The 23,654-nt window shown below is 42.6% G+C and overlaps 1 protein-coding gene across 1 annotated transcript in view; it reads right to left on the reverse strand.

Moving 5' to 3' along the window:
- The window catches only part of SLC17A8 (solute carrier family 17 member 8), a 43,008-nt gene extending 22,334 nt beyond the window's left edge, over positions 1 to 20,674 (reverse strand). The window contains exons 1-3 of the mRNA XM_014595043.3: positions 20,125 to 20,674; positions 8,816 to 9,068; positions 3,372 to 3,490 (exon numbers count right to left, since the gene is read on the reverse strand). Coding sequence (XP_014450529.1) covers positions 3,372 to 3,490; positions 8,816 to 9,068; positions 20,125 to 20,225 — 473 coding nt within the window. The 5' untranslated portion in view covers positions 20,226 to 20,674. The remainder of the gene's footprint in view (positions 1 to 3,371; positions 3,491 to 8,815; positions 9,069 to 20,124) is intronic.
- Positions 20,675 to 23,654: the final 2,980 nt, after the last annotated feature.

Here is a 23,654-nt window from a genome sequence, read left to right on the forward strand (position 1 = left end):
GCAAATGTTAGAGCAGCCTTCAGGTTACGCTAACTTGATCCAAGACACAGGGTAGCAGAGACTCAGCCAAAGACTAAAGGAGCCCTGCTTTGAATGCTTCAAATTTCTATTTATGATGATGCCAGAAATGTTGCTACTCATTATCTAACAGCCATCTTGCCCCTACTGCAAATTTGATAGAAGCCTAGCCATTCTAAACCAGCTTGTGTATGTGATTGACTTCTTGTTTGAAAAAGATGCATGAGAGTTTTTCTCTAATTGAAAGGTTTGGGGCTTTTATTTCCCCTATAGATTTTCACCTGAAATTGTCATTTTGAGCAACCTGTCCTCCCTTAAGTTTTTTTGCCAGATACTTCAACAGGTCTTGATATACATAGCTAGTTATTGACCACCTCTTAACAAACATTTAAAATGCTGAAATCAGTTTTCGTTTCTTGGGCTATTATTACATACTTTACTTTCTTTTTATAAGGATTTTGATACTTTTACATTACAGTCTCCCTCTGGTAATTTCGTTCCCAGGTAAAAATATTAATCTTGGCTTATTGAAGCCTGAAATAATATATTATTACTATTACAGTAGTGTCTGCAACCCCATTCAAGGACTAAGGTCTGCATTGTACTCAATTCTATACAAACATAAAAAAAAAGAGAGCCCCCAATCCAGACTGCTTGTAAAATGTATTATAGAAGGGCTCAGTGGATCAACACAGCAGACACATGAGCTGGGGTTAGATGGAAAGGGTGAAATAACAGTGAATTGAGCAGAGTTAAAAGGGAAAGTGTTCTAATAATTGGGGTGCCAAAAGAGAAAGGAGATGAATTATCATGCAAGGATCTTTAGGAACAAATCTCATTCAGGAGAAATATTTTGCCATTTAATTTAATTTTCCATTATCATCACTTCTTGCCATCAAGGGATATATTATGCATTTGAGGGCAATAATGTAGGCAGCACAGTGTATTATGTAAAAATACAGATGAAAACAAGAAAAGTAATTATCCACAGATGGCAAAAAGCCAGATCTTTGTTACATGCATGATTAATAACAGAATTTGCATTCCATATTACTTTATTTCATTTGGTTTCTTTGTATGCCAAAGATACCATTTAAGAGCGACTGAAATGGAATTAACCAGTGTTTTGCTACTATTTATGAGAGCAAGTACTGTATCAAAAACCAGCAAGCATTCTGCCAGCAGTTCACTATGTGTTATGTAAAAATAATTGGTCTCTGCAAGGGCTAAAAATAGTAATATTCTTTTAATTCATTCATGTATTCTTTTCCCATCATCATTCTGATCCCTGGCAAATTGTCACTGTGAAATCAGAACAGAGTTCTTAAATGATGGACTCCATTGACCAATGGTGTCCTATTCCTGAAAGCTGATATCAGGATATGCTTCACATTCTGGGTCTCTTTATTACCATATGACAATGAACAAATTAAAAAGGTACCCTAGTGTAGTCCGACACATTTAATAGAGAGTGGTAAATTAAAGGTACAATGTCATTAAATAGTTTGTGAACATTTTGAGCGAATAGTGATCTTTGTAAATGTGGGTTAATGCAGTATTTTGCAAGTTAATAAAGGGAAATGTGTGGTTTTGAATAGTTTTGATGCAAATCCAGGGTACATTCAAGGTTTTCAGCTGTTCTGATGTGCATTTGAACCTGAAATTATTATTATAAATTATTTGTGTTCGTGTGCCTAAAAGGTCTTAGACAGACAAGGTTATCTGGGTAAATGTATATCTTTTGGTAAACCAACTGAATTTTTCCAACTATTCAGTTGATCTAATAAAAGATATCACATTTACACAAATAACCTTATCTGTCTATGTCCTTAGACCAACATGGCTACAACCAACAGCCCCAACATATAAAGGGTTTTAGGTGTCTCATGCTGCGAGACAGCTTCTTCTTCAATGAGCTTGCCATCTAAACAGATAAGATCAGCAAAGGACAGGAGTTAGGAAATATCATCTGCACTTTACAGAAGGAGCACAGGGAGATCAAGTGACTTGTCCAAGTGAGAAAGGGAGTAGGTAATGGAGCCAAAAAATAGAACTCCGTATGTCTTGAGTCCCAGATCAAAGTCTTAACAAGCTCATCTTTTGACTTCTAAAAGAGAAAATGAGGGTAGAAGATGAGTTCATATAGACTGGCATTGTAAAATATGGTTGCGTAAAAAGTGATAAAATTACACAATGGAGGTTGGCACATCTTTACACACAAACGCTAATGTTACTACTGTAAATGGAAATACCCTTTTAACTGGGTTTTCAAGAACCCACATTTTGTCAAAAGATCCAGAATTCTAAACCCACTTCTGATAGTCATTCTGCTTGATGACTCTGAGGACCCCTCTATAAGTTACGTTTATACTGCAATTAATGTGTTAATGGTGGCAAAAATGGAAAGGGTGCAATGTGTACACCCTTTAGAAGGTACCATAAAATTGCAAACCAGCCATACAAATGTTTAACACATAATGTTGAGTATGTTTCCAGGTAATTTGCATGGCACCATAAATTGTACATATGGCATGTCTGGGGCTGCCCCAGGCCTGGGCCCAACAATTAGCTTATTGTCATCCCTGGCCCTGGGGCTGTACAGGGTCACACTAGGACATGGGGCTGCAGCCACCCAGCTTTCAACTTGCCTGTGCAGGGAGAGCCCAGGATTATTATCCTGGGCTCGCCACTGCACTGGCAAGTAGAAAAGAACATGATTGGGATCCAATTCCTGATCCTAAAATCATACCTCCTGCCATGCAGGCAAGTTGGAATTGCAGTTGTTGGGATTGGAGCTCCGATCCCATGGTGCTTTTAAATGAGCATGTACCAGGAATATGAAAGTCATATGGCCACAGAAACATTACGTTTTGTGCATCAACAGCACAGTATATACCTAGAAAACAAATTCACTGATGTAATACAGTTAGATCACAATTACATTTGATTGTGGTTGTTTACAAGAAAATAAATGAAAGAGGAGCAAAGAATTAATTCCACAAAGAAGTAAAACAAAACACCATGAAATGCAGTGTTTAAAACATCATTTAAAATCTGGGGAACATTTTTATATTTGTAGTTGTTTTTCTGAAAATGTGTCCCACAACTTAGTAACAGGGAATACAGGCTCCAATGCAAAGTTAGCATAATAAATAAGCATTATTAATTAATATTAGGGACTAACCAGAGCTAGACACTTAGAACATGATTCAGACTGCTCTTGGAGATGTCTAAATGGGACTTAGGTACTTAAATCAGCAAAAGCAATGCAGTTTGACCTCATCCCAGCAGCCATTAAACAGCAAAAAAGCAATCACACTAATTGTTTGATTTGTCTCATTATTTTATCTTACCGGTTAGCAGCTAATTTGTTTGAGATGAATCCTCCTGGAATTTGTGTTACAATGTAACCCCAGAAAAATGAGCCATGTATAAGTCCTACTGTCTCCGGATCCCAGTTGAATTGAGCTTTCTGTGAATGAAACAGCATTTTTACTCTAAGGGAAATATAAACCTTATTGATTCCAAACTAAAGTGTGCTTGGAAGCTGTTCAAAGGTCATCAGCTGATCCACATCATCCATCATATTGGGGATGCTCTACACTGAAGGCATACAGATCATTTCCCATCCAGTCACACAAGGTATAACAGATAGGTCACTGAACAGTTCCTTGATGCCTATTTGAGATAATGTCTTTAGCAGCTGATTTTTAGGCTTAAACTCAGCCAAAATAAAGCCAAGGACCAACCTTTCTCATTTGAGTCTTTGAATAAAACTTTTACCCAATATTAATTTGAAGGGTCTGTTGCCAACTGCTTCTCCAGTATAATGCAACTCCCATTTGCAATTCTCTTTTCATTCATAATCTTAACATGAATAGGGACTAATCACTTTCATCTGGTACATTTAGTTTCCCTGACAATTATCTGGTCTGCCCTTTTACCACTTCCTTTAATGTGGTTTCTGTTTCTTTTTCTTTTTTTTTTCTTTTGGAGTGGGGGTGCTGTTTGGTCCTCTTAATCTAATTACAATATTTTCACTATCAAATCCTGAGATATCTATCATCAGCCACCGGCAGTTAGTGGCACCAGGGGATGGGCCTGCAACATCTGAAGATGAGCTGCTCTAGTGACTAGTATGGAAAAACGGAGCCTGGAGACAAATCTAGATAAAATATTTAGCTAGCTACTGTTATCCTAGATTAAGCTTGATAACGCTTATATTAGCAGTAGGTTAGCACACAAGCACAATCAACATGGGTGATCAATGGCATTCAAATATCTGAAGAACACACAGACCAAAGACTGAACAATGTGTATAGGAATACTGAAATGGAAAGGGCCTCCCAGGCCATCAAATCCAGTCCTTGGCATTCACAGGTAACCATTCGTCCAGAGTCCACAAAATCATCCTCTGTGAGTTCTCGCACCCTAAAGCCATACAGCACCATATAAAAAAAAAATCCAATAACATTTGTCTGGTAAAAGACAGGGGAGACAAGGGTACTGCTAATGCCCTGCTACTCCAATGGTAGGGAATGTGAGCTAAAATATGCTCAGGTTAGTCTCAGAAAAGGAGGGGAAAGAAAAAAAAATCCAATAGTCCTTTATCGATCTGAACTGAGGGGAGATTTCTTCCTGACCTCAAATATGTCAACTGGTTTGACTCTGAGCACAGAAACCAGACCTTCCAACCAGATACTCAAGAGTTTTAAGTGCTGACAGGACAGCAGCCAGCTAAACTCTCACCTCTATGTTCTAGCACATGCCAGTCAAACTCTCACCTCTGCCTTCCACCAACATCCAATGCTTTGTGAAGGTAAAAGGGAAAATCCAGAAACCAAAGAAAGTGTGCATAAGGAGAAAATGTAATTAGGTATCTGCCTCTCTTTGATATTAGTGAACATAAAATATATTTCAGTCTGTCTCAGAGCTCTCCCTGAACAAGGATGCCGTCATTCTTTGTAAGCACGTACCTGCATGGCATCCTTTGTTGAGAACACCTATTTCTGGACATGGGCAAAGTGTGATATTTCATTTTATGAACATCCTCATCATATGGAAGTGTTGGGGAAGGACTGATAGCCTTAAAATGAATCTTGACAGAATAGCACTGATACAATTTAGATTCTGAAGAGTTCTCACTAAAACGCTATCAAATAAAAATATGGAAACCAGAGACAATCTTTAGCACTGAGTTTAAGGTTCAATTATGCCTCATTCTTTGTTACAGAAGCAGGCTCAATTTGCTTGGAAGATTTTTTTCAAAAAAACAAAATTCAAACCAGTTTCTCATATTGATCTGAAAAAGAACAGGCAGCTTTAATTAAACAGCCAGTCTTACAAAGGGCTCAAAAGATTTGTTTCCCTCAGTGACATAAAACTCAAATGAAGTGGCTGGTCTGTTTCTGTTTTAAACCATGAAGTTAAGGTTGTAGAACATGCCTGATTTTCTACTAGTGATTTCTAGTTTAATCCTAAAATAATGATGGATCCTGGCTGCATAAATACCCGGCCAATTCCTCCGTGTTTGGGAAACCTAAGAGAAGTCGCCCAACCAGGAAAAAGGAACAGTTTGTGTCCAAAGCACATTAAATCTAGGCTTGTAAGAAGAGCCAGATCTATCTCAACCTGCCTTTTTGCAGCTGGGATCACCCTTAACTGCATGGGAAATTAGTTTTTCCTACCCAGTCCTGCTACACCAAGAGAAGCAACACAAGAAAAATGTGTCAGAGATCAAGAATTAGAACAAGCACAGAGACAGCAAATAGACTTAGTCATAATTTGTGAAGGTAGAACTGGCTCAAGGATGGCCAGTGATTGCAGGTGAGAAAGCAGAAGGTTTTCCATCCACTTTGGGCGCAGATAGGGATCTTCTGGCTTTCACAGATTCTGACTGGAAACAAATTGTTTGACAGCTGGGAGGGAAGATGGAAGAAAGGAGGAGAAACCATGGCTCAAATGTGAGAAAGGAAGGAAGAAGATTTAATTCCCATTCTTAGACCATAAAGAATAATCTTTTTGACTTTATATCTCTATGGGTTAAAGAGTCCTTGTGATCCCACTTGGAGTTCATTGACATATTCTTATCTTTGAAAACATTATGAAGAGTTTTTGAAACTTCCAAAAAAGATTGCGGGGGGGGGGGGGGGGGAGTAGGAGAAAAAACCTGTTTAAAAAGATTGTGAATACTTATACTGCTTTTTCTTTCCAATCTAACAGCAGGAAACTGCATACTTTTTAGCAGCTTACACAAGTTTTACTGCATGTGTAGACAACAGCAGAGCCAAGATTCTTCATAGGTAGCTAGGTCTAATGGTAATAATGGAAACTTCTATTTCTCTAGTGCCTTTTATCCAAGGATCTCAAAGCATATTAAAAAGTATCAATCACAGCTCAATTCTCCTGAGATGTGAGGTATTTCATCTGTTTTAGAAAATCAACCAAAAGGTACAAAAAAGGTAAGAGACTTGCTCAGGTTTACACAGAGAGTCAGCAATAAAGCCAAGAATGGAGGCCAGTATTCTTAGGGTCAGAGTTTTAGAAATATTTGGGTGCCTAAATACTTAGTGGGATATTTAAAGCACATTGGTGCCTAATCCTAGCTGAAATGAATAGAGGTTAGATGCTTACACAATGCCACTGGGTGCCTAATAGGGCTGGCTGTGTGAAGCTTCAGTCCCTGATTCGATTCAGCAGAGATTTGGCCCAATTCAGCGGCCAAATCTCTGAATCTGAATTGAATCAGAGGACCCTTTAATCTCTCCAAATCAAATTAGAACCCTCCAAATGGATTCGGAGAGATTCGGTGATTTGACCACAGAGACAGTTTTAAATGTTTTTTCTACATACCTCTAAGTGGCAGGGACTCATGAATGCTGTGATGCTGGGGTGGATGGAGTGTCCCACAGAAGCATGGCGGGGCCCCCAGCACACTCAGCAGCAGACCCAGAAGTGGACAAGAAGCACTTCCGGTCCACTTCTGGGTCCACCAGGGAGCATGCAAGGGGGGCCCCCTGATGCCCCTCCAGTTCAGTGACTGGTGCCTCCTGGGTTTGGGGGGACACCCAGGCTCCCTCTGTGACCAATTGCGGAGTCAGAAGGCTGTGGGGGGGGGCCCCTGTGCTCTCCCCAGCAGACCCAGAAGTGGATCAGTCCACTTCCAGGTTCACCACCAAACACATGGGGGGACCCTCCCTGCACTCCTGTGGGATGCTCCATCTACCCCAGCATCGCAGTGATCATGAGCCATGCCTGATACCTCAAGGTATGTAGAAAAAACTTTTAAAGATGTGTCTATGTCCGAGTCGCTGATTCTCTGAATCCACATTGAATCTTCGGATTCAAATTCAGCCGAATCAAATCAGGGACAGTGATCTGAATCAACTAATCGAATCACTGTCCCCTATTCAGGCTGAATCTGAATCAAATAGGGCCCATTTCACACACCACTAGTGCCTAATACTTGAGAAATGCTTCTGAATGCACTTAACTGACAGCATACCGTGATCTATGACTGAACAAATAATTAGATGTTAAACAGTAAAATATCCAGGTGCAAAGACAAATGCAAACATTTCTAGCCAAAACCCCAAATGTTAGCAGTCTCTGACATGAGAAGTATACAGATCCTGAAATAGCAATTTCTTGGCTTAATCTAATGTTAAATTAAGCAGTTTAGAACTCAAAATGAGCCTGCCATACTGGCAACAGAGGCATCATGAACTACAGCAGTGCAGCCTTGCCTGTAACATTATTGTATGATGTGAACCAGGGAGACAGATTCCTTGGCTGGAAGGCAACTTTCATGAAAGTCAAAAGAAGTTGAAATTGTTCAACCACCTTTTGGACTAGGGTTTTTTTTGGAGGATACAAACTTCTGTATGGGTGCAAAGTATTAAGCAGGATCATCTTGTACTTAAGATGTCAGACTAAAGCTCATAAGACCCAAGTTCAGTTTCTGGTTCTGCCAAAAGCTACCTGAGTGACCTTGAGTGAGTCACGTGGGGCGCTAACACAAATGACATTTTGTCACATGATCAGCCACTGAAAGTGATCCACAGCCATGCCCTTGCAGAAGTTCATAGCTGCATAGTGCTTTAAAGGGCCCAATCCCACAATAATATGAACCTTCATTATATGAGGGTTCAGATGAAGGCATTCTGAAGTGGCCTGCTTTCATTAACTTATGTCATCACGCTCCAGGAGCAGGGCAGTGCAGCCCTGCTCCTGGTGCTGTTTTCAGAATGGGGGGGGGGGGAAGGGGTGAGAGGAGAGAAAAGTGGAGGGAGCTTGTTCTGGGGGTTTCCCAGCTAGCACTGAAGGGTGGGGTGGGTGAGCTGGAGCCCTCCCACCTCAGGGGAGCTCCAATCCCCCATCCCACCCTCCAGCACCAGCTGGCCAACCCCCAGAATGAGCCACCTCCACTCCCTTCCCTCCCTCCCATTCTGAAGACAGTACCCAGGCTAAGGTGGGGAGAAGCAGGGCTAAGGGAGAGTGGCTTCAGACTCACAGCTTCTCTAAATACAGCTCAATCCCCTAAGCCCCAGTATGGAACAGCAAACATCTGTTGGGTCTATAACTCATGGCATTTCCTGTGAAGCGCAGTGAGTTACAGTGGGGAACCACACTTCTGTCTACGCCCTTGGTCTGTATAAAGTGATCATGTGTGTAAAGTGAGGGTATTAATAGTCTTTCCTATTTCACAGAGTTACTAATAGCAGAACTGTTTGTTAGGTACTTTAATGCTATGATTAAGGGAATGAACAGGGACATAGGCAGACAAATGCCTCCTTACCTGTAGCTCTGGTTTTCCATCAATATAAACTGTACTGTTGTTAACCATTTCCACTATGGCAACACCCAGATTACACCTAATTCCAAAAGAAATACAGAAGCCCAGGCCACTCATTATGGCGATGATATAGCGCTTGGGCAGTCCACAGCAGTAGCAGCCAAGCAGGGGAAATTTGTGAGTGGTTGCTTGCACAGGCCTTCCTTCTTCAGTTAGCTCAATGTGGTCTTCCTCTGCATTGGTGCCATCAAGCTTCCTAAAAATGCAAGATGGTAAAAAGAGAAATGAAAATAAATGAAAGATTCCATCTATAAAATTTGCTGACATGGGCATGGCAGCAACACATTCCTCACAACCCCCATGGCTATGTTCTTTTTATCTCTTAGTATAGAGTAGTGCATTAAAAAATCAGTTCCACTTTTAAAGAGATGAATCTTCCAACACTACTTGAGATTTTTCAGCATGCAAACTTCCATGTTTACAGGTCTGAATCAGATAGCAGGACATCAGATTGGCATGCTTGTGGGAAAGAAAACTGTATTGAAGTCATTAGAAATTATAAATACCACCATCAATCAGTGGAAAAAAAACACATTGGTAATTAGAGCAGGGCTTATTTTTTCTTTCTGGAGAAGTAGTACATTTCTGAAAAATGGCCTTTTACTTGTCCCAAAACTATTTGTGAATTTGTGTCTAATCCATCCGTTTCAGCTAGGAAAAAAATATTTAGAGTTAGATTGCAGATACAAGAGGGATCAGCCATTTACATCTCAACATCTCAGGGGGTTATAGTACTTAGCTAGGGTGTGGGAGACTCGGGTTCAAATGCCTCCACTACCCGAAATGATTTAAACCATAATAACACAGGAACTACCATTTACTGGATATGACAATAGATCCATCTTGCCCAGTATCCCATGTCACACAGTGGCAGAGAGTGGATGCTGAAAGTGAAGGTAAATGGGGTACGACCAGGGTTTTTTCCACTGTTCCTCTCTCACTTGTAGCCCCCAGAATTTAAAGTCTAGCAAGTTCTGATTCAGAAGCCATGCCCTTAACTCCCATGCTCAATAACTACCAATGCACCTTTCTTACAAGAATTTGTCCAGTACTTTTTTGAATCTGATTAAACCACATCTGGACAATTATTTTGGCTGGAGTACCACTTCAGGAGTTTAAGTAAGCTGGGTCAGCACCCCCCACCCCACCAACAGCTAACCAAAACTCCCTAAGGGGCCCTCTGTGCGCTGGGATGAGACCACAGGCAGGTGGAGAGTGGCATCTAGTAGTGGGATGGGCAGGTGAGTGTCAGGGCCAGGGTTAGAAATGGGATTGTGAGGTAGTGACAGCAGGGGTACAGGGCCCAGGGCAGAGCTATGATCCTCTCCCCACATATCCCTGAAATGGGTGCCAGCTCCATAGGCAGCGGTGGGGTGTGTAGGGAGTGGATCACAGCTCTGCTCTGGGCTGTGCTCCATGCTGTCACAGTCCAGTGATCCCAGGGCCTCCATGGAGACTGGCTGGGACCTGTACAGGCAGGGCACCCAGCCAGGCAGATGGAATAGGGCCATGGGCAAGCGGGGAGCCATGTCTAGGAGCAGGACAGGCGGATGGGGCTGGGGATTGGGATGGTGACAGTATGAAGTCTGGGCAGAGCCATGATCCAGTTCCCACACACTGTTGCCCACAGAACAGGTGCCCATCACAGGGACGTGTGGGGAGCAGATCCTGCCTCTGCCCTTGGCCCCACACTGTCACTGCCCTGTGATCCCAATCCCAATCCTGCCCACCTGTCCCACTCCCAGGCACCCTATCCCATCGACTCGGCCATGCACCATGCTTATGTGGGTCCCAGCTGGTCACCATGGAGACCCTGCCTGCTTCCTTGGTCCAGCACCCCCAGCAGTCAATGCAGGGCAGACGGGTCAGGGTGCCTGGGCAGCACGTTGGGTCCAGCAGCAGCAGCCGGGAGGAGCCATTGCTGGGGCTGCTGGGAAATAGAGTCCAACCATTGTGTCACCCCAGCCCTGCACCCCAGCCCTGGATTGGCCCCCCCACACACACCTGGGGTAGGCAGTACCAAGGGACGTGCTGCAGGCTGGACAAAATGCCTTGGCAGAAAAAATCCAGCCCGCAGGCCATATTTTGCCCACCCCTGGGTTAAACAGTTAGCTTCTACAACATCTTGTGGCAATCTACACTTTAATTATACACTGTCCACATCTAAACAAGATGCTGACTGTGCAGTAGCTCATTACTACTGTGCAGTAGCATCATGTGGCATGAAGCATGATGTGATGCTACTGCGCAGTATTAACAAGCTACTGTGCAATCAGCATCACCTAAAAGCTGTTCAGTGACACTAATGCGCAGTAACTCCAGTTAGTGTGCAGTCATTCAATACTTGTTTATACAAGTATTGAATGACTGCACAGTAATGACTGTGCAGCCAACATCTTGTATAGATATGGCCACTGTGTAAAAGAACTTATTTTTGTTAGTTTTAAGCTTACTTTCTACTAGTTCCATTTTAGGACCCTTAGATCCCATATTGTGAGATAGCAAATAATAAACCCTACTTACTTTCTCTTCACCATTTAGTATTTTGTAAACCCTTGTCATGTCCCCTGTCAAGCATCTCTTTTCTAAATTGAATTGGCTTAGCTCCTTTAATCTCTCCTCCTATGGAAGCCCCTCCATACCACTACATACCACTAATCATTCTTGTTGCCCTTTTCTGTGCCTTTTCCAGTTCTTCTATATCTTCTTCTATATCCTTTTTGAGGTGTGTGGACCAGAACTGGACACAATATTCAAGATGTGGACGCATCATAGCTTTATACAGGGGCATAATGATGCTTTCATTTTATTATTTTTTACAATTTCGTTCTTAATAATCCCCAACATTTTGTTTGCCTTTTTTAGAGTTGTTGAGCATTGAGGTGATGCTTTTAGCTATCTGTGCACAATGACTCCCTAATCCCTTTCCTGTGCGGTAGCAGCTAATGTAGAGCCCATCATAGTATAGGTATAGCTTGGGTTACTTTGGCCATGTGCATCACTTTACATTTACTTACATTGAATATCACTTGGCAATTTAGTTGCCCAGTTAGTCAATAGTGCCAGATCCTTCTGTAGTTATTCACAATTCACTGTGGTCTTTACCTCTTTGAATAATTTTGTGTCATCTGCAAATTTGGCCACCGCACTACTCACCCCTTTTTCCAGATGACTTATGAATATTTTAAACAGCATTGATCACAACACAGGTTTCTGGGGGATCTTGCTGTTTACTTCTTTCCACCCTGAAAATTGACCATTTATACTCGCTCTTTGTTTTCTATCTTTAAGCCAATTTTTAATCCACGAGTGGATGTTCCCTGTAATCCCCTGACTACCTAACTTCCTTAAGACATACTTTTCCTATTTTCTAAGTGACTGTTTTAGCCACTAGCATATAATCTATTCCAGGGGTGACCAAACCACAGCATGCTACAGGCGGCAAAAGCAGCTGCTGTGTGTGGTATGTGAGTCCCAGACATTTAGTAAAAAGAGGCACCACATATTACTAGGAGCAGCATGTACTACTAGGAACCAGGTTAATCCGTCCCTGGCCCTGAAGCCACCACCAAATTCAGGGCTTTGGATCCTTGCTTGACATATAAAACTGCAGCAGTTGAGGTCCAGATGAGGGTTAACCTCACTCTTGGCAGTAACGCTCTTGTAGCATCATCCTGCCTTCACTCTTCTCCATGTGGCCAGAGATTTGAGCCCCTCTGCCTCCCTTTGAAGTGACTTAAGGCACAAACTCTATCAGGTGCATCTCTGGGAGGAAGAGGCAAATCTGAGTAGCACTTGGTGAGAAGACAATTTATGACACGCATACCAAAAAGTTGGCCACCACTGGTCTAGTCACCCCTCCTATGGAAGGTGTTCTACTCTGTATAAATACAAGTATTCATTTATGTAGAAACCATGAGAATAAGGATGACTCTCTAACCTGGAAGTTTAGATACTCACCTGGATCCCAGTCCTTGCTCAAGTGAGCATTTATATATAGAAAGCAGAGATTTCAAGCAGCCTACCCCTAAAACACTCCATAGTTTTGCAATTAAGGCACTGTTCTGAGAAGTAGCGGGGAGAATCCAACACCTCTCACCCACCTCTTGTTACACTACTGGTCATAGTCTTTATTTTAACAAGGAGTATTTCTGATAGGACTGATAGTGTCAGATTAGAATGAACTTGAAGCAGTAGCATAACAAAGGGGCAGGGGAAGAGGGGAACCAGGGCAGCAGGATGGGCTCTCACTGGAGCTGCTGTTCAGCTGCCCCATGCACTGCTATTGCCCATGGTGAGGAGCTCCCCTGATACACCTCTGACTTGAAGAGCAGCTGAGTATCGCCCTTGTTATGCATTGTTTTAAAATGGTGAATTCGGACATTAGGCTTCAATCCACCAGAATGCAGTGCAGACTTAACTTTTGTACAAAGGATAAACCCACTGAAGTCAATGAGACTACTTAAATTTAAACATAGGATTAAGCACATCACTGAATCAAAATGTTAGTCCACTGCTACAGTACAAAGCCTTTCTGTTTATATTATATGTTACCTGAAAATCTGCTCTGAAGAAATGGAGTCAGAAGAGAATGCCTTTGTTCCTGTTATTGTGAGTAACACGAAATTATGAGCTGAACTACTGACGCTAAGAGAACTGAGCTGCTTTACAAAGACATGACACGGTTTAATTAACTCTTTATGATAAAGAGTTTATTCATACTTTCTTTCAGGACTCTGGCCTGAAGCATAGCTGTAATATATTACTGTTCAATGTTACCTTTTTAATATCTACTATTGTAGGTGTCCTTTAATTTAAAACAATGACAGAAGAGAAATTATTTCAGTCATGAGTCATCTTATGTCAAAGAGATGTTGGTGGCAATACTTGAGACATGACTAGTCTATAGCATTCATTAGCCTTTTGGGCGGCATCCAGACAAGAGCAGATGTGTCTCCCCAGGGACAGGTAGCAGCGGCACACTTTGTGCCACTGCTACTTGTCCTGGGGAACGCCTGTGCCACACACACCCTGGTGCACAGGGAGTTACCCTGAGTGGGGTAGGGGAGGCTGAGGCCAGAAACTGTGCTGGCCCAAGAAGCCCTACTTGGGGTCCTGGGGGCCCCCCAGGGCTCCAGCCACAGCAGGAAGCCTGGCCAGCAGGTGAATAGATTCATAGATTCATAGATGTTAGGGTCGGAAGGGACCTCAATAGATCATCGAGTCCAACCCCCTGCATAAGCAGGAAAGAGTGCTGGGTCTAGATGACCCCAGCTAGATACTCATCTAACCTCCTCTTGAAGACCCAAGTATGGCTCCGGCAGGCCAGGCTCTGGTTTTGGGTGGCACACTGCTGCCATGTGCGCCACCCTGCTTTTTTGTTGGCATGGGTTTTTTTGACCACAGGATCTCCAGAGTCAAAAATGCACCCCCCCCCCCGGCTGCTGCAAGGTAGCAGCATGGGGAACGCCTGCATGTGCAGTGTATGGTGCCACAGATCCATCTGCTTTCATCTGGATGGGCCTTAGGGACTATCAGAACAGAATTACCCACAGTCCAAGTGACCTCTATAATTAGGGAGTAAAATTAACGTCTGTCACAAAGTATGCTGACGGAAATCCAGAACAAAGGAGGCAACTCACGTGTAACAGCAGTTTGCTACATTTCTTTGAGCATTCTAGTTTCTCTTCACAAGTAAATGAACTTTCTTGTTAGAGGTTTGAGGGGTTTTTTCATAATGATTTGTTCATTCCTTCCATGTCCATCATAATCCCGGTGTCAGTGGTGCTAGAGTAATTGCAGATTATGGGGAATTGGATGCACCCCCCAGTTAGTATATGTCCTCCAGGAATCTCACAGAGGGAAACTAGGTGATTTGTTCAAGGGCACACAGGGTGAGGGTGATAGGGCAAGGCAGAGCATTGAACTCAAGTCTCCAAGGTTCAACTGGGTGATCTTTTTTCCCTGGATTCACGCAGATACAAAAGTGGGTTTCAAAATTTTTTTTAATACAGTCAAGTTTACTAAACAAAACCAATGAAGCACTTAAATATTTGATATTTAAAATTATCTGTAAGAAAATAATGTTATCACTTATGTGGACAGTACTTTAAAGAAAAGAGCTCCTCCTTTAAATCCCTGCCTCCTTTAAGGAGTTTACTCAGCATTAACTACCAGCTGCTTTTCACTGGAACTTCCATAGTGTCTGACAGCTGTGTGGATGGCAAAGCAGCTGTTCTAGAGACAACACTAGTTCTTGGGAGAAATTCAAGCTTTCCTTTGAGCCTTGAGTTCTGGTAAACCTTTGACAGCACAGAAGCTGTAGGAGCAATAGCTGACTCCTTTGATTCCCATGTAGAAATCAAATACAGAGAAATGTTGCCAGAGCATGTGCCTGCATGCTGTCCCTGACTGATCTGTTTAAAACAGTGATTCCCCACCAGGGTGTCACAGCACATTGGGGTATCATGAGATGCTTGCAAGGGTGCCACAGCATGCCACACAATATTAGCATTTTTAGGTGTGCCAGTGCCTACACATGATTCACAAGATAAACCCAGAGATTTCAAATAGGAATCCATAGTGTCAAAAACACGCTGACTTGTGGTCTCTCTCAGTTGGCTGCAACAAAAGAATTGCTCTATTATTTTCCTGTAGGAAAAAAAATGAGTGGAAGCTTAAAAGCTGGCATTATCTGAGGGGTGCCTTGAGTATAATGAAGTTGAGAACCACTGGATTAAAAGTGTACTGAGGTGCTTGCGGAAAGCAGTAGTATTTTGAGAGTAAATTTATAGAAGAAATTAACATATCGTTTCCAATCCGCAGATAGTGCTCTAAACTGAATATTATGCAAATCTGTAATATAGAAATAATGGATTTAGGAGTTTCTTATGGAATTTCCGCTACCCTTTCTAATACAAAATTTGTTTCAGAATCAGGAAGTATCCAGCATTTGCATTTAAAAATGTAACGGCTAAATCACACATTCTATTTCCCATCTAAAATAAAAAGCCCCAGTATAAAACAAAATAAAAGCCCCAATTCCATGCTTGCACTTAATTACAGGAGAAATAACATGGTGTATAGTCCATCAGTGCATTGATTTGACATATTGATGTTGCTTTATTGAGGTTTTCTTTCTCTCTCTACCACAAGAAATGAGGTATGTATATAGCGTTACTGGAGATACTGGAATTTGGGTCCAATTAAGATAGGGGCAGAATTTTGGCTATGAAATATTATGTGGATCTAAGATATATTAAAAAGAGAGCATTTTTCCTGGACATTTCCTTCCTTTTAAGGATTTGTGCGGGTGGATTTTATGGTTAAGTAATTAATTTTAACAATTATTTTTCTTTTGGGAGAATTTAATATAAATTGAAATTGATCATCTGGCCCCATTGTCCAACCTGAATGAGATACCAAGATGCCAAAAGCAAAGAACATGGAAAGTGAAAAGATAAAATAGATTTTAATTCATGAGCATTGCTTTAATGTTGAAGTAGTGATTAACAGGTGAAAGTAAATAATTTCATTATCTTCTTTTAATATAATCTAAGAAGTTATTTACTTGTCGAGTCAATTATTTTCAAGAACTGTTCTTTGATTCATTTCTGCATCTCCATTTTTCTGAAGGAGTTAGGATTTTAATTAATTGCATCGTTTTCAGGCATCTGGCGAAAATTAGACTGTGACAAGGTAAAATATCTGTTCATTCTTACACATTTTCAGTTAATTGGCAATACAGAGACATGAAAACATTCTCTCATTACACGTCTCAAAATTAAAAACAAAATATGAAGACTAGAATTTGTGCTCAATATTGATTCTGTCAAGGAACTGCTTTGCTATTTATTTCAACAGCAAAGATAATGTGGGCCAAAAATATTTTGGGCTCTAGGAAGATGCAGGACAGGTATACAGAACACCTGTACAGCAACCTAGCCACATTTACAGACCACGCATGCTTATGTATCGAATGGGAAGCAAGGAGTTTTTTTTCTTTTCGGGCAGGTTATTTTTTTCTTTTGCTGGCATGTGATGGAAAATACAAAGCACCCTTCTTCAGGTCAAGACCCAACAAAGCAAGATAAAAACCCCTTGCTTTTTTGTGTATTTCTGGGACTATCACGGTAACAACAAAACTCCAAATCCTCTTATGAGTCTAAAACATTTTTGAAGCTTGCTTCAGAAGTGCTGTTTGTGTTCTGCCTACTTTAATATGAACAAAGTGTTGTAGACGGTGTTCTACCTCTGCTTATCCTGTGCACGGTTGTTCCAGAGATCTGTTAATTTGTCTCTTAGAATTAACATGCCCCCCACCTTCCTTTTTAATATATAAATTCCTTCCCAAAGATTTTATTTTTCTAAACATTTGGACACAAAATGTGTATGCAAATATCTCCAGAAGTCATGGCTTCCCTAACTTTCTAGCTCTCTTTTGTTTGGCCTTTTCTAAATTCAGACACAAGAATAAAACTTTTTAAAATTTTAATTACAAATAGAAAAATAACTCTCAGATAAGTGCTCTTTCACCTTGCTTTACTGATTGATTTTGGTATAGAAACTAAGAGGGTTATTTTGTTTTTGTTTTTTGCAAATTGCATAAGAGTAAAGTAGAAATAAAACCATTCAGAACTGCATAGCTTCTATAATGATGGACAAATAAGAACTCAGTTGCAAATTAAATTAAATTAGAAATTAAACCAGATAGAGTTGCCTTTCCGAATAACTTCTATATGAGAGTAGGGAGCTCAGCAACACAAGACAGACACCCATAATGTTCAAATCTCTCATCCAGTTTTAATACTGCTAACCACACTAAAAACATTCAAGTTTCAACATAGAAAGCGTTCGCATATTTACTGTAGTATTCAAATACCGGTTATCCTAGTTAAACCCTAAGTTATCCAAAAGTGGATCTCTCTTTTGAGCTTGTTTCCTGTCTGGGGATTTCTTGGGTTACAGACATTGATAGGTGTTCCTGGCATAGATGCACCTGTACCCAATTCTACCACAGACAGGCAAAGCTTCTATAAAAACAAGATGTGATGGTGAATCTTTCTTCAGTTTCAAACAGGAGTAAAATGCACTGGTGCAATTTGTGGTTGTGAATTATAGTACATTTTTTTGTCTGTACTACAAATGTATAGGGTTGCAGCTGAACCTGCAACTGGACACAGGTAGCTGAGACCCTCAGAGCAAACCAGGCAAGAGGTTTCACTTTACTGTTTAAGGCTTTGTATAAAGACAACTACCTGCATTGAAATGCTTCTATTTGCAGAGTTTTGAGGTTTTTCAGAAGAAAGTCTTTTTACTCTGAAAGTGCTAAAGCCTGCCAATTCCCTGTCCCAACACTCACTCATCCAAACTTGGAATCAGCTGAATGAATTTCAGGTGTCCAATGACATTTGCCTATTGAAGAATACACTGTATAATGCAGTTTAAACTAGTTCTGTATTGGGACAGATGTAGCTCATTCAAAAACATCGAGCAAAGTCATTTTAACTGATAAGATTAAATCAAGAATCTGAAGCAATATAATCAGTCATCCACCAAACCCTGGGAAATGAGCCCAATTCTGTCCTGGTTTACAACCTGCTGAAGTCAATAGAGCTGGATAAGGAACAAAAATCGGGGCTGAATGTGGCATTACTACATTAAAACTAAAAGTCTGTGGTTTTGGTTTACATTCCAGTGCTGGAGAATGAACCTCAAGTGAAAAAAAATTGATGTGTTTCAATAACTAACTGAAACCTTTCAAACCTATCCAAACTAGTTTAGGTTGTAAGGACTCCCAAGAATAAGGTTTTACTCATTTAATTTTAAATGATTCTTGGTTTATAAATACAGAAAGAATAGACTTTCATTGAGTTTCACTACTTCCTCCTCTTCCCTTGATTATTAAAACTAGCAAGGGCAGAGGCCCATAACCATTTAAAAAGAAAAGGTTTAATACAACTTTTCTGATTTACATAAATTGAAATTTGGTTCAGTATGTTATGAGCAAAAACTTCCACTCAGTCCTCAGTGAATTAGTTCCCTCCGTTCTCAGTATTGTGCATCAAGATGAGGGTGACAAAGAATTGAAAGCTCTGACAGGTTTTCCATGAGGCAACCAAATTCAGTGCCTACAGGCCACAGGGATATGCCACATGATGTGCCACATGACTACTAGAATAGAAAGTCTCAGTATGTCTGTTCATAAGGACATGAACAAGCTTTGTTTAAAAATACTCTAAATGGAGTAACGTTAGATAGAACTGAAAGTGGACTAAAGTAAAACTGACATTCCCAAAAGAAAATCAAAAGTAGTACATAATGTATCTGCAACTTGGAAAGTAAAAGTGGATTGTGACCTTGCCTGATGTTATAAAAGGCTTCATAATATGAAGCATGTGAGAAGCACCACTGAAGGCACTGGCACTTGCTCATGAAATATATATAAATAAATAAAGTCAATAGAGCTACCAGTATGTTTAGCATTCAGCACCTGTGTAAAGGACTGCAGAATCAGGGCCTTGCGTGATAAAATTATGCTCCAATGTCATACATTTTTCCTTTACTTAATCAACTGAATCTGTTGGGAGAAGGCAGGGATGCATGTGTGCATGTGTCTTTTGTTTATTGAAAAATAAAAATAGTTTTATTTTAAACCTCCAAAATAAGATGACAAGGTTGGATTTTATTTTCTGCTTCAAACATTCACCTACTTTTCCATTCCCTTGTGCAAAATTGCTAACTTTTTGCTCTTGATAGAATACACGCAACCAATTTTATGAGCTGTTTTAGGCATTTAAAAAAATTACTCTAAGTGATTTAGGAGTCTAGATTTAATACTAAAAATTATTTAGGTGGTTGAGAGTCTAAATCCTTTCAAATAGCATCACTTATGCAAGTTATAAGTAGAAATCATCACTTCCAGTAAGTATTAAAAAATGTTTTTAAAACTATAGCACTTTTTCATGCACTGCATACCATTAGACTAATACTTCATAATTTATTTTCACCTTTCTTGTTTAATATAACATGGCTTAGAGTTGCTGTAATGTTACTACTTTCATATGCAAAGTTTTGCAATGAGGTGTGATCTATTTCACAAAATATACTTAGCTATTTTTTCTGCAACTCTAATGCCTGTTGTTTTGTTAACATATTTTACTCATTGCCTTTTCTCTTAAAGAACATAAACTTAAGATTTTTTTTAACTGGAAAAAAAAGGATCTTTCTTGGAATTTTCTATCAGATTTTACCTTTGCAAATTCCCCAGAGAGTTGCTAACAGTGTTCTTCACCTCTTCTTTCCCTGGTTTGAAAAATCTCTCTCTCAGTGAATTAAACCCCTGAAAAGGCATCTTGTCTGTCTTCTTTAAGAAATCCTTTTGGTTAATAGTCACTCACAAATGCTGTCATATTTGCTCATTTCAGACTTGGGAGTCTTTGTTGTTCACCTTCTTGATCTCTGGGATAACAACCAGTTGCTCTGGGAAGGATCACAGAAGAAGAAGAAAAACACCAACACTGATCCTACAAAGCAAGAAAGTCAGTAAGAGCTCCAGTGCAAAATCTAAGAGCACAATTGCTGCAGCAATACTGTGTTTCTCTTCAGGGGCAGGCACCTTGAAAGGAGGCGGCTAGTCCAAATGCTGCAGCTGGAGGAACTGGGAATGCTGAGGTTAGTATCACTGGACCTAGTGCTGCCGTTTGCACCTCCAGCCAACCTCAGACTAACTTGCACAGGCTCATCCTCCCTCCCTTCTGCTGCATCTCTCATGTTGAGATCTTATGCAAGGTGATGCTATAGTAACGGACACAATACCTGTCCTCAAGCCACTCAAGTTTATTAATAGTATCTCATTCAAGGCAAGGGCAAGAAGTTTATTAAACATTTACAAGTTCTTTCTTATGCAGGCTGGGAATTGCAGGCTACAGTTCCCACTTGCTATTTATCCCCCTGCCCATATGATCCCCCTAACTGATAGCACCTGTCTTAATCTGCCTCAAAAATTAGGGCCTGGGGCCTCAGGCAAACAGATGCAAAAGAGTTCTGAAAGTGCTTCTATTTGAATGGGCAATAAAAGTTTGGCTGTATATTGAGGTGATGAATTATAATTTTAAAATGCAAAGTGGGTGAGAGAGATGAATCATTTCACTCAATTCAACTTTGCTATGACAACATGGGTCTTTTAGTGCTGAGTTCAGACATGCAATCAAAGCTCTTGCAAGAGTGCAACAGTCCAGCAAACCCAGAAAGCTTGCACACTATTGCCATAAGGCCATGTCAAATGTTGTATTTTTGGCAACACTTGTGTTAACAAAGCTTTGGTTTTGAAAGCAATCCAAACCATACCTTCATTTTAGGCTGGTGTTGGTCAGCCTGCTCTGCTTCCCACGTGGGACAAGTGGAAATCCACAAATGTTTTGAGATTTCAAATCACAGGTGATAGCAAGAGGGGTGGGGTTTTACTCTGTAGGTTTCTTTTGTACCCTTGGGATAGAAAGGTACAAACAAACTTTCAGTTCTTGGCTCTGCCAACGACCTTCTATGTGAACTTGAGAGTTTCTCCCCTTTCCCTATACCTGCTTTGTCCATATAGTCTGTACAGGGGTGGGCAAAATACAGCCCATGGGCTGCATCCGGCCCACCAGGCCATTCTATCTGGCCCATAGGGGCCCTAAAATTTTTTGAAAATGAATAATTATCTGTCCCTGGCTCCTGTCAAAGATGACAGGAGTCAGGGGCAGTAGGACCCAGGGAAAGCCCCAGCAGGCTGCTGCAACAGCAGGGCCCACCCAGCCTAGCAGGGCCTTCTGGTCTGGGACTGTGGGGCTGTTCATGGCTGCAACAGCATGAGGGAATTCAGGTAAGAAGGGTGGGGCGGAGAACCGTGGGGATTGCCCCAGTCCTCGGGGCTGGTTCATGCTGAACCGCACAATCCAGCCGTGCAGCCAGGAGCTGGCAGGCGGGTGGGAAAGCAGGGGTGGAGGGGAGTGGAAGCAAGCAGAAGCGCAGGGCCTGTGCCAGTGTCTCGGAACCAGAGCCAGCAAGGCCCAGAGCAGGGTGGTAGGAAAATGGGGTGTGGGCTGGCAGCAGTCTGTGGAGCCAGGCTCGGCTGCAGCAGCAAGGAGAGGGGGAAGCAGACCTGGCTTCATGGAGCTGCTGCTGGCCGGGACCCTTTGCTCCTGCCACCCTGCTCTGGGCCCCACCGGTGCTGGCCCCAGGACACTGGCATGGGCCCCATGCTCCCACAACCCCCCCCCAGCACCCCCGTCCCAGCCCCGTGGTACAGGCAGGGAGCAAGCACGCAGCCCTGACCCCGCATGCCCCGCGCTCACCCATGGGTTACAAGCTGGTGCTCAGCATGGGGGAAAAATGCCCCCCCCACATAGCTAGTGCCCATGCTGCAGCTGCTCACAGGCCACACGTGGCTGTCCTTCCTTTCTGCCACATCACCACCATGGGGCAGTGGGCAAAGGAGAGCAGGCACAGGCAGCCCCAAACACCTGCAGCATGGGGCACTGGCTGCGGGGAGGGGGGAGAGGGGGACTGCTTTTCCCTGCACTGAGCACTGGCTTGTAACCCGCTCTCATTGCTAGCCTGGGCCCTACACTGGCATCAGGCTCACCCATCAGGGCTGAGCCATAGCAGCAGCAGCTCGGCAGAAGCTGCTGCTCAGTGTGGAGGAAAGTGCTCCCCCATCTCTGGCAGGCAGTATTTGGTGCAGACGCCCACCCAGAGCCCATGCTGCACTAGGCTGCGGTGCAGCTGCTTCACCACTGCCTCTGCGCTGCCCAGTGGCTGCTCCACAAAGCCACAGCAGGTTACGAGCTGGTGCTCAGCACAGGGAAAAGCTCTCCCCCGCCATCCCGCAGCCAGCACCCTGTGCTGCAGCCGCTTCGAGCTGCCTGTGCCTGCTCTCTGTTGGTCCTGCTGCCCTGTGGGGTGGTGGTGATGTTGCAGAGGCAGGACTGCCCCACGCAGCCTGTGAGTGGCTGCAGCATGGGGCACTGGCCACAGGGAGAGGGGATTGCGCTGAACACCAGCTCATAACCTACAGGCGAACATGGGGCACACCGGGTCGGGGCTGCACACTGCTCACCACCTGTACCATGGGGCTGAGGCAGGGGCACTGGGGGTGCATGGGACCCAGCAGCAGCCGGGAGGGAGCATGGGGCCTACACTGGTGTCCTGGAGCCAGCACCGGTGGGGCCCAGTGCAGGGCAGCAGGAGTACGGGTTCCCAGCCAGCAGGGCTCTATGGAGCCAGGTCAGCTCTCCCCTCTCCCTGCTGGTGCAGCCCATCCAAGCTCCATAGACTGCTGCCAGCCCACACCCCGCACTCCTACCACCCTGCTCTGGGGCCTGCCAGTGCAGGCCCTGTGTTCCCGCTTGTTTCCACTCCCCCCTGCCACTTTCCCCACTTTCCTGCCCAGCCACTCTGCACTACATGGTTCCCATAACACATCCATACCCATACACACACGTTCCCCACAAACCCCTATATGTAATCACTTCTGCATATACACCACAAATGCCCACAAATCAGGACAAAAATAAAGTTTTTAATTAAATTTAAATATATTATTATGGGTATAATAATATGGAAGCCAGGGGGCACTAGAGCACAGCTCTCTGGCTGTTTTACTTCTTCTTCCTGCTGCCCTGTGGTTTCTGGGATTTGCAGTCCAGACTTACAGCAGGAGGACTCTGCAGGGTTGCTCATCACTTCCTTTTCCTGCTTCCAGGTGCCTCTGGGATTTGTAGGCCACAGTTGCAGTCAGCAA

This window comes from Alligator mississippiensis, chromosome 4 (assembly GCF_030867095.1).
Source record: "Alligator mississippiensis isolate rAllMis1 chromosome 4, rAllMis1, whole genome shotgun sequence".
Taxonomy (NCBI): domain Eukaryota; kingdom Metazoa; phylum Chordata; order Crocodylia; family Alligatoridae; genus Alligator; species Alligator mississippiensis.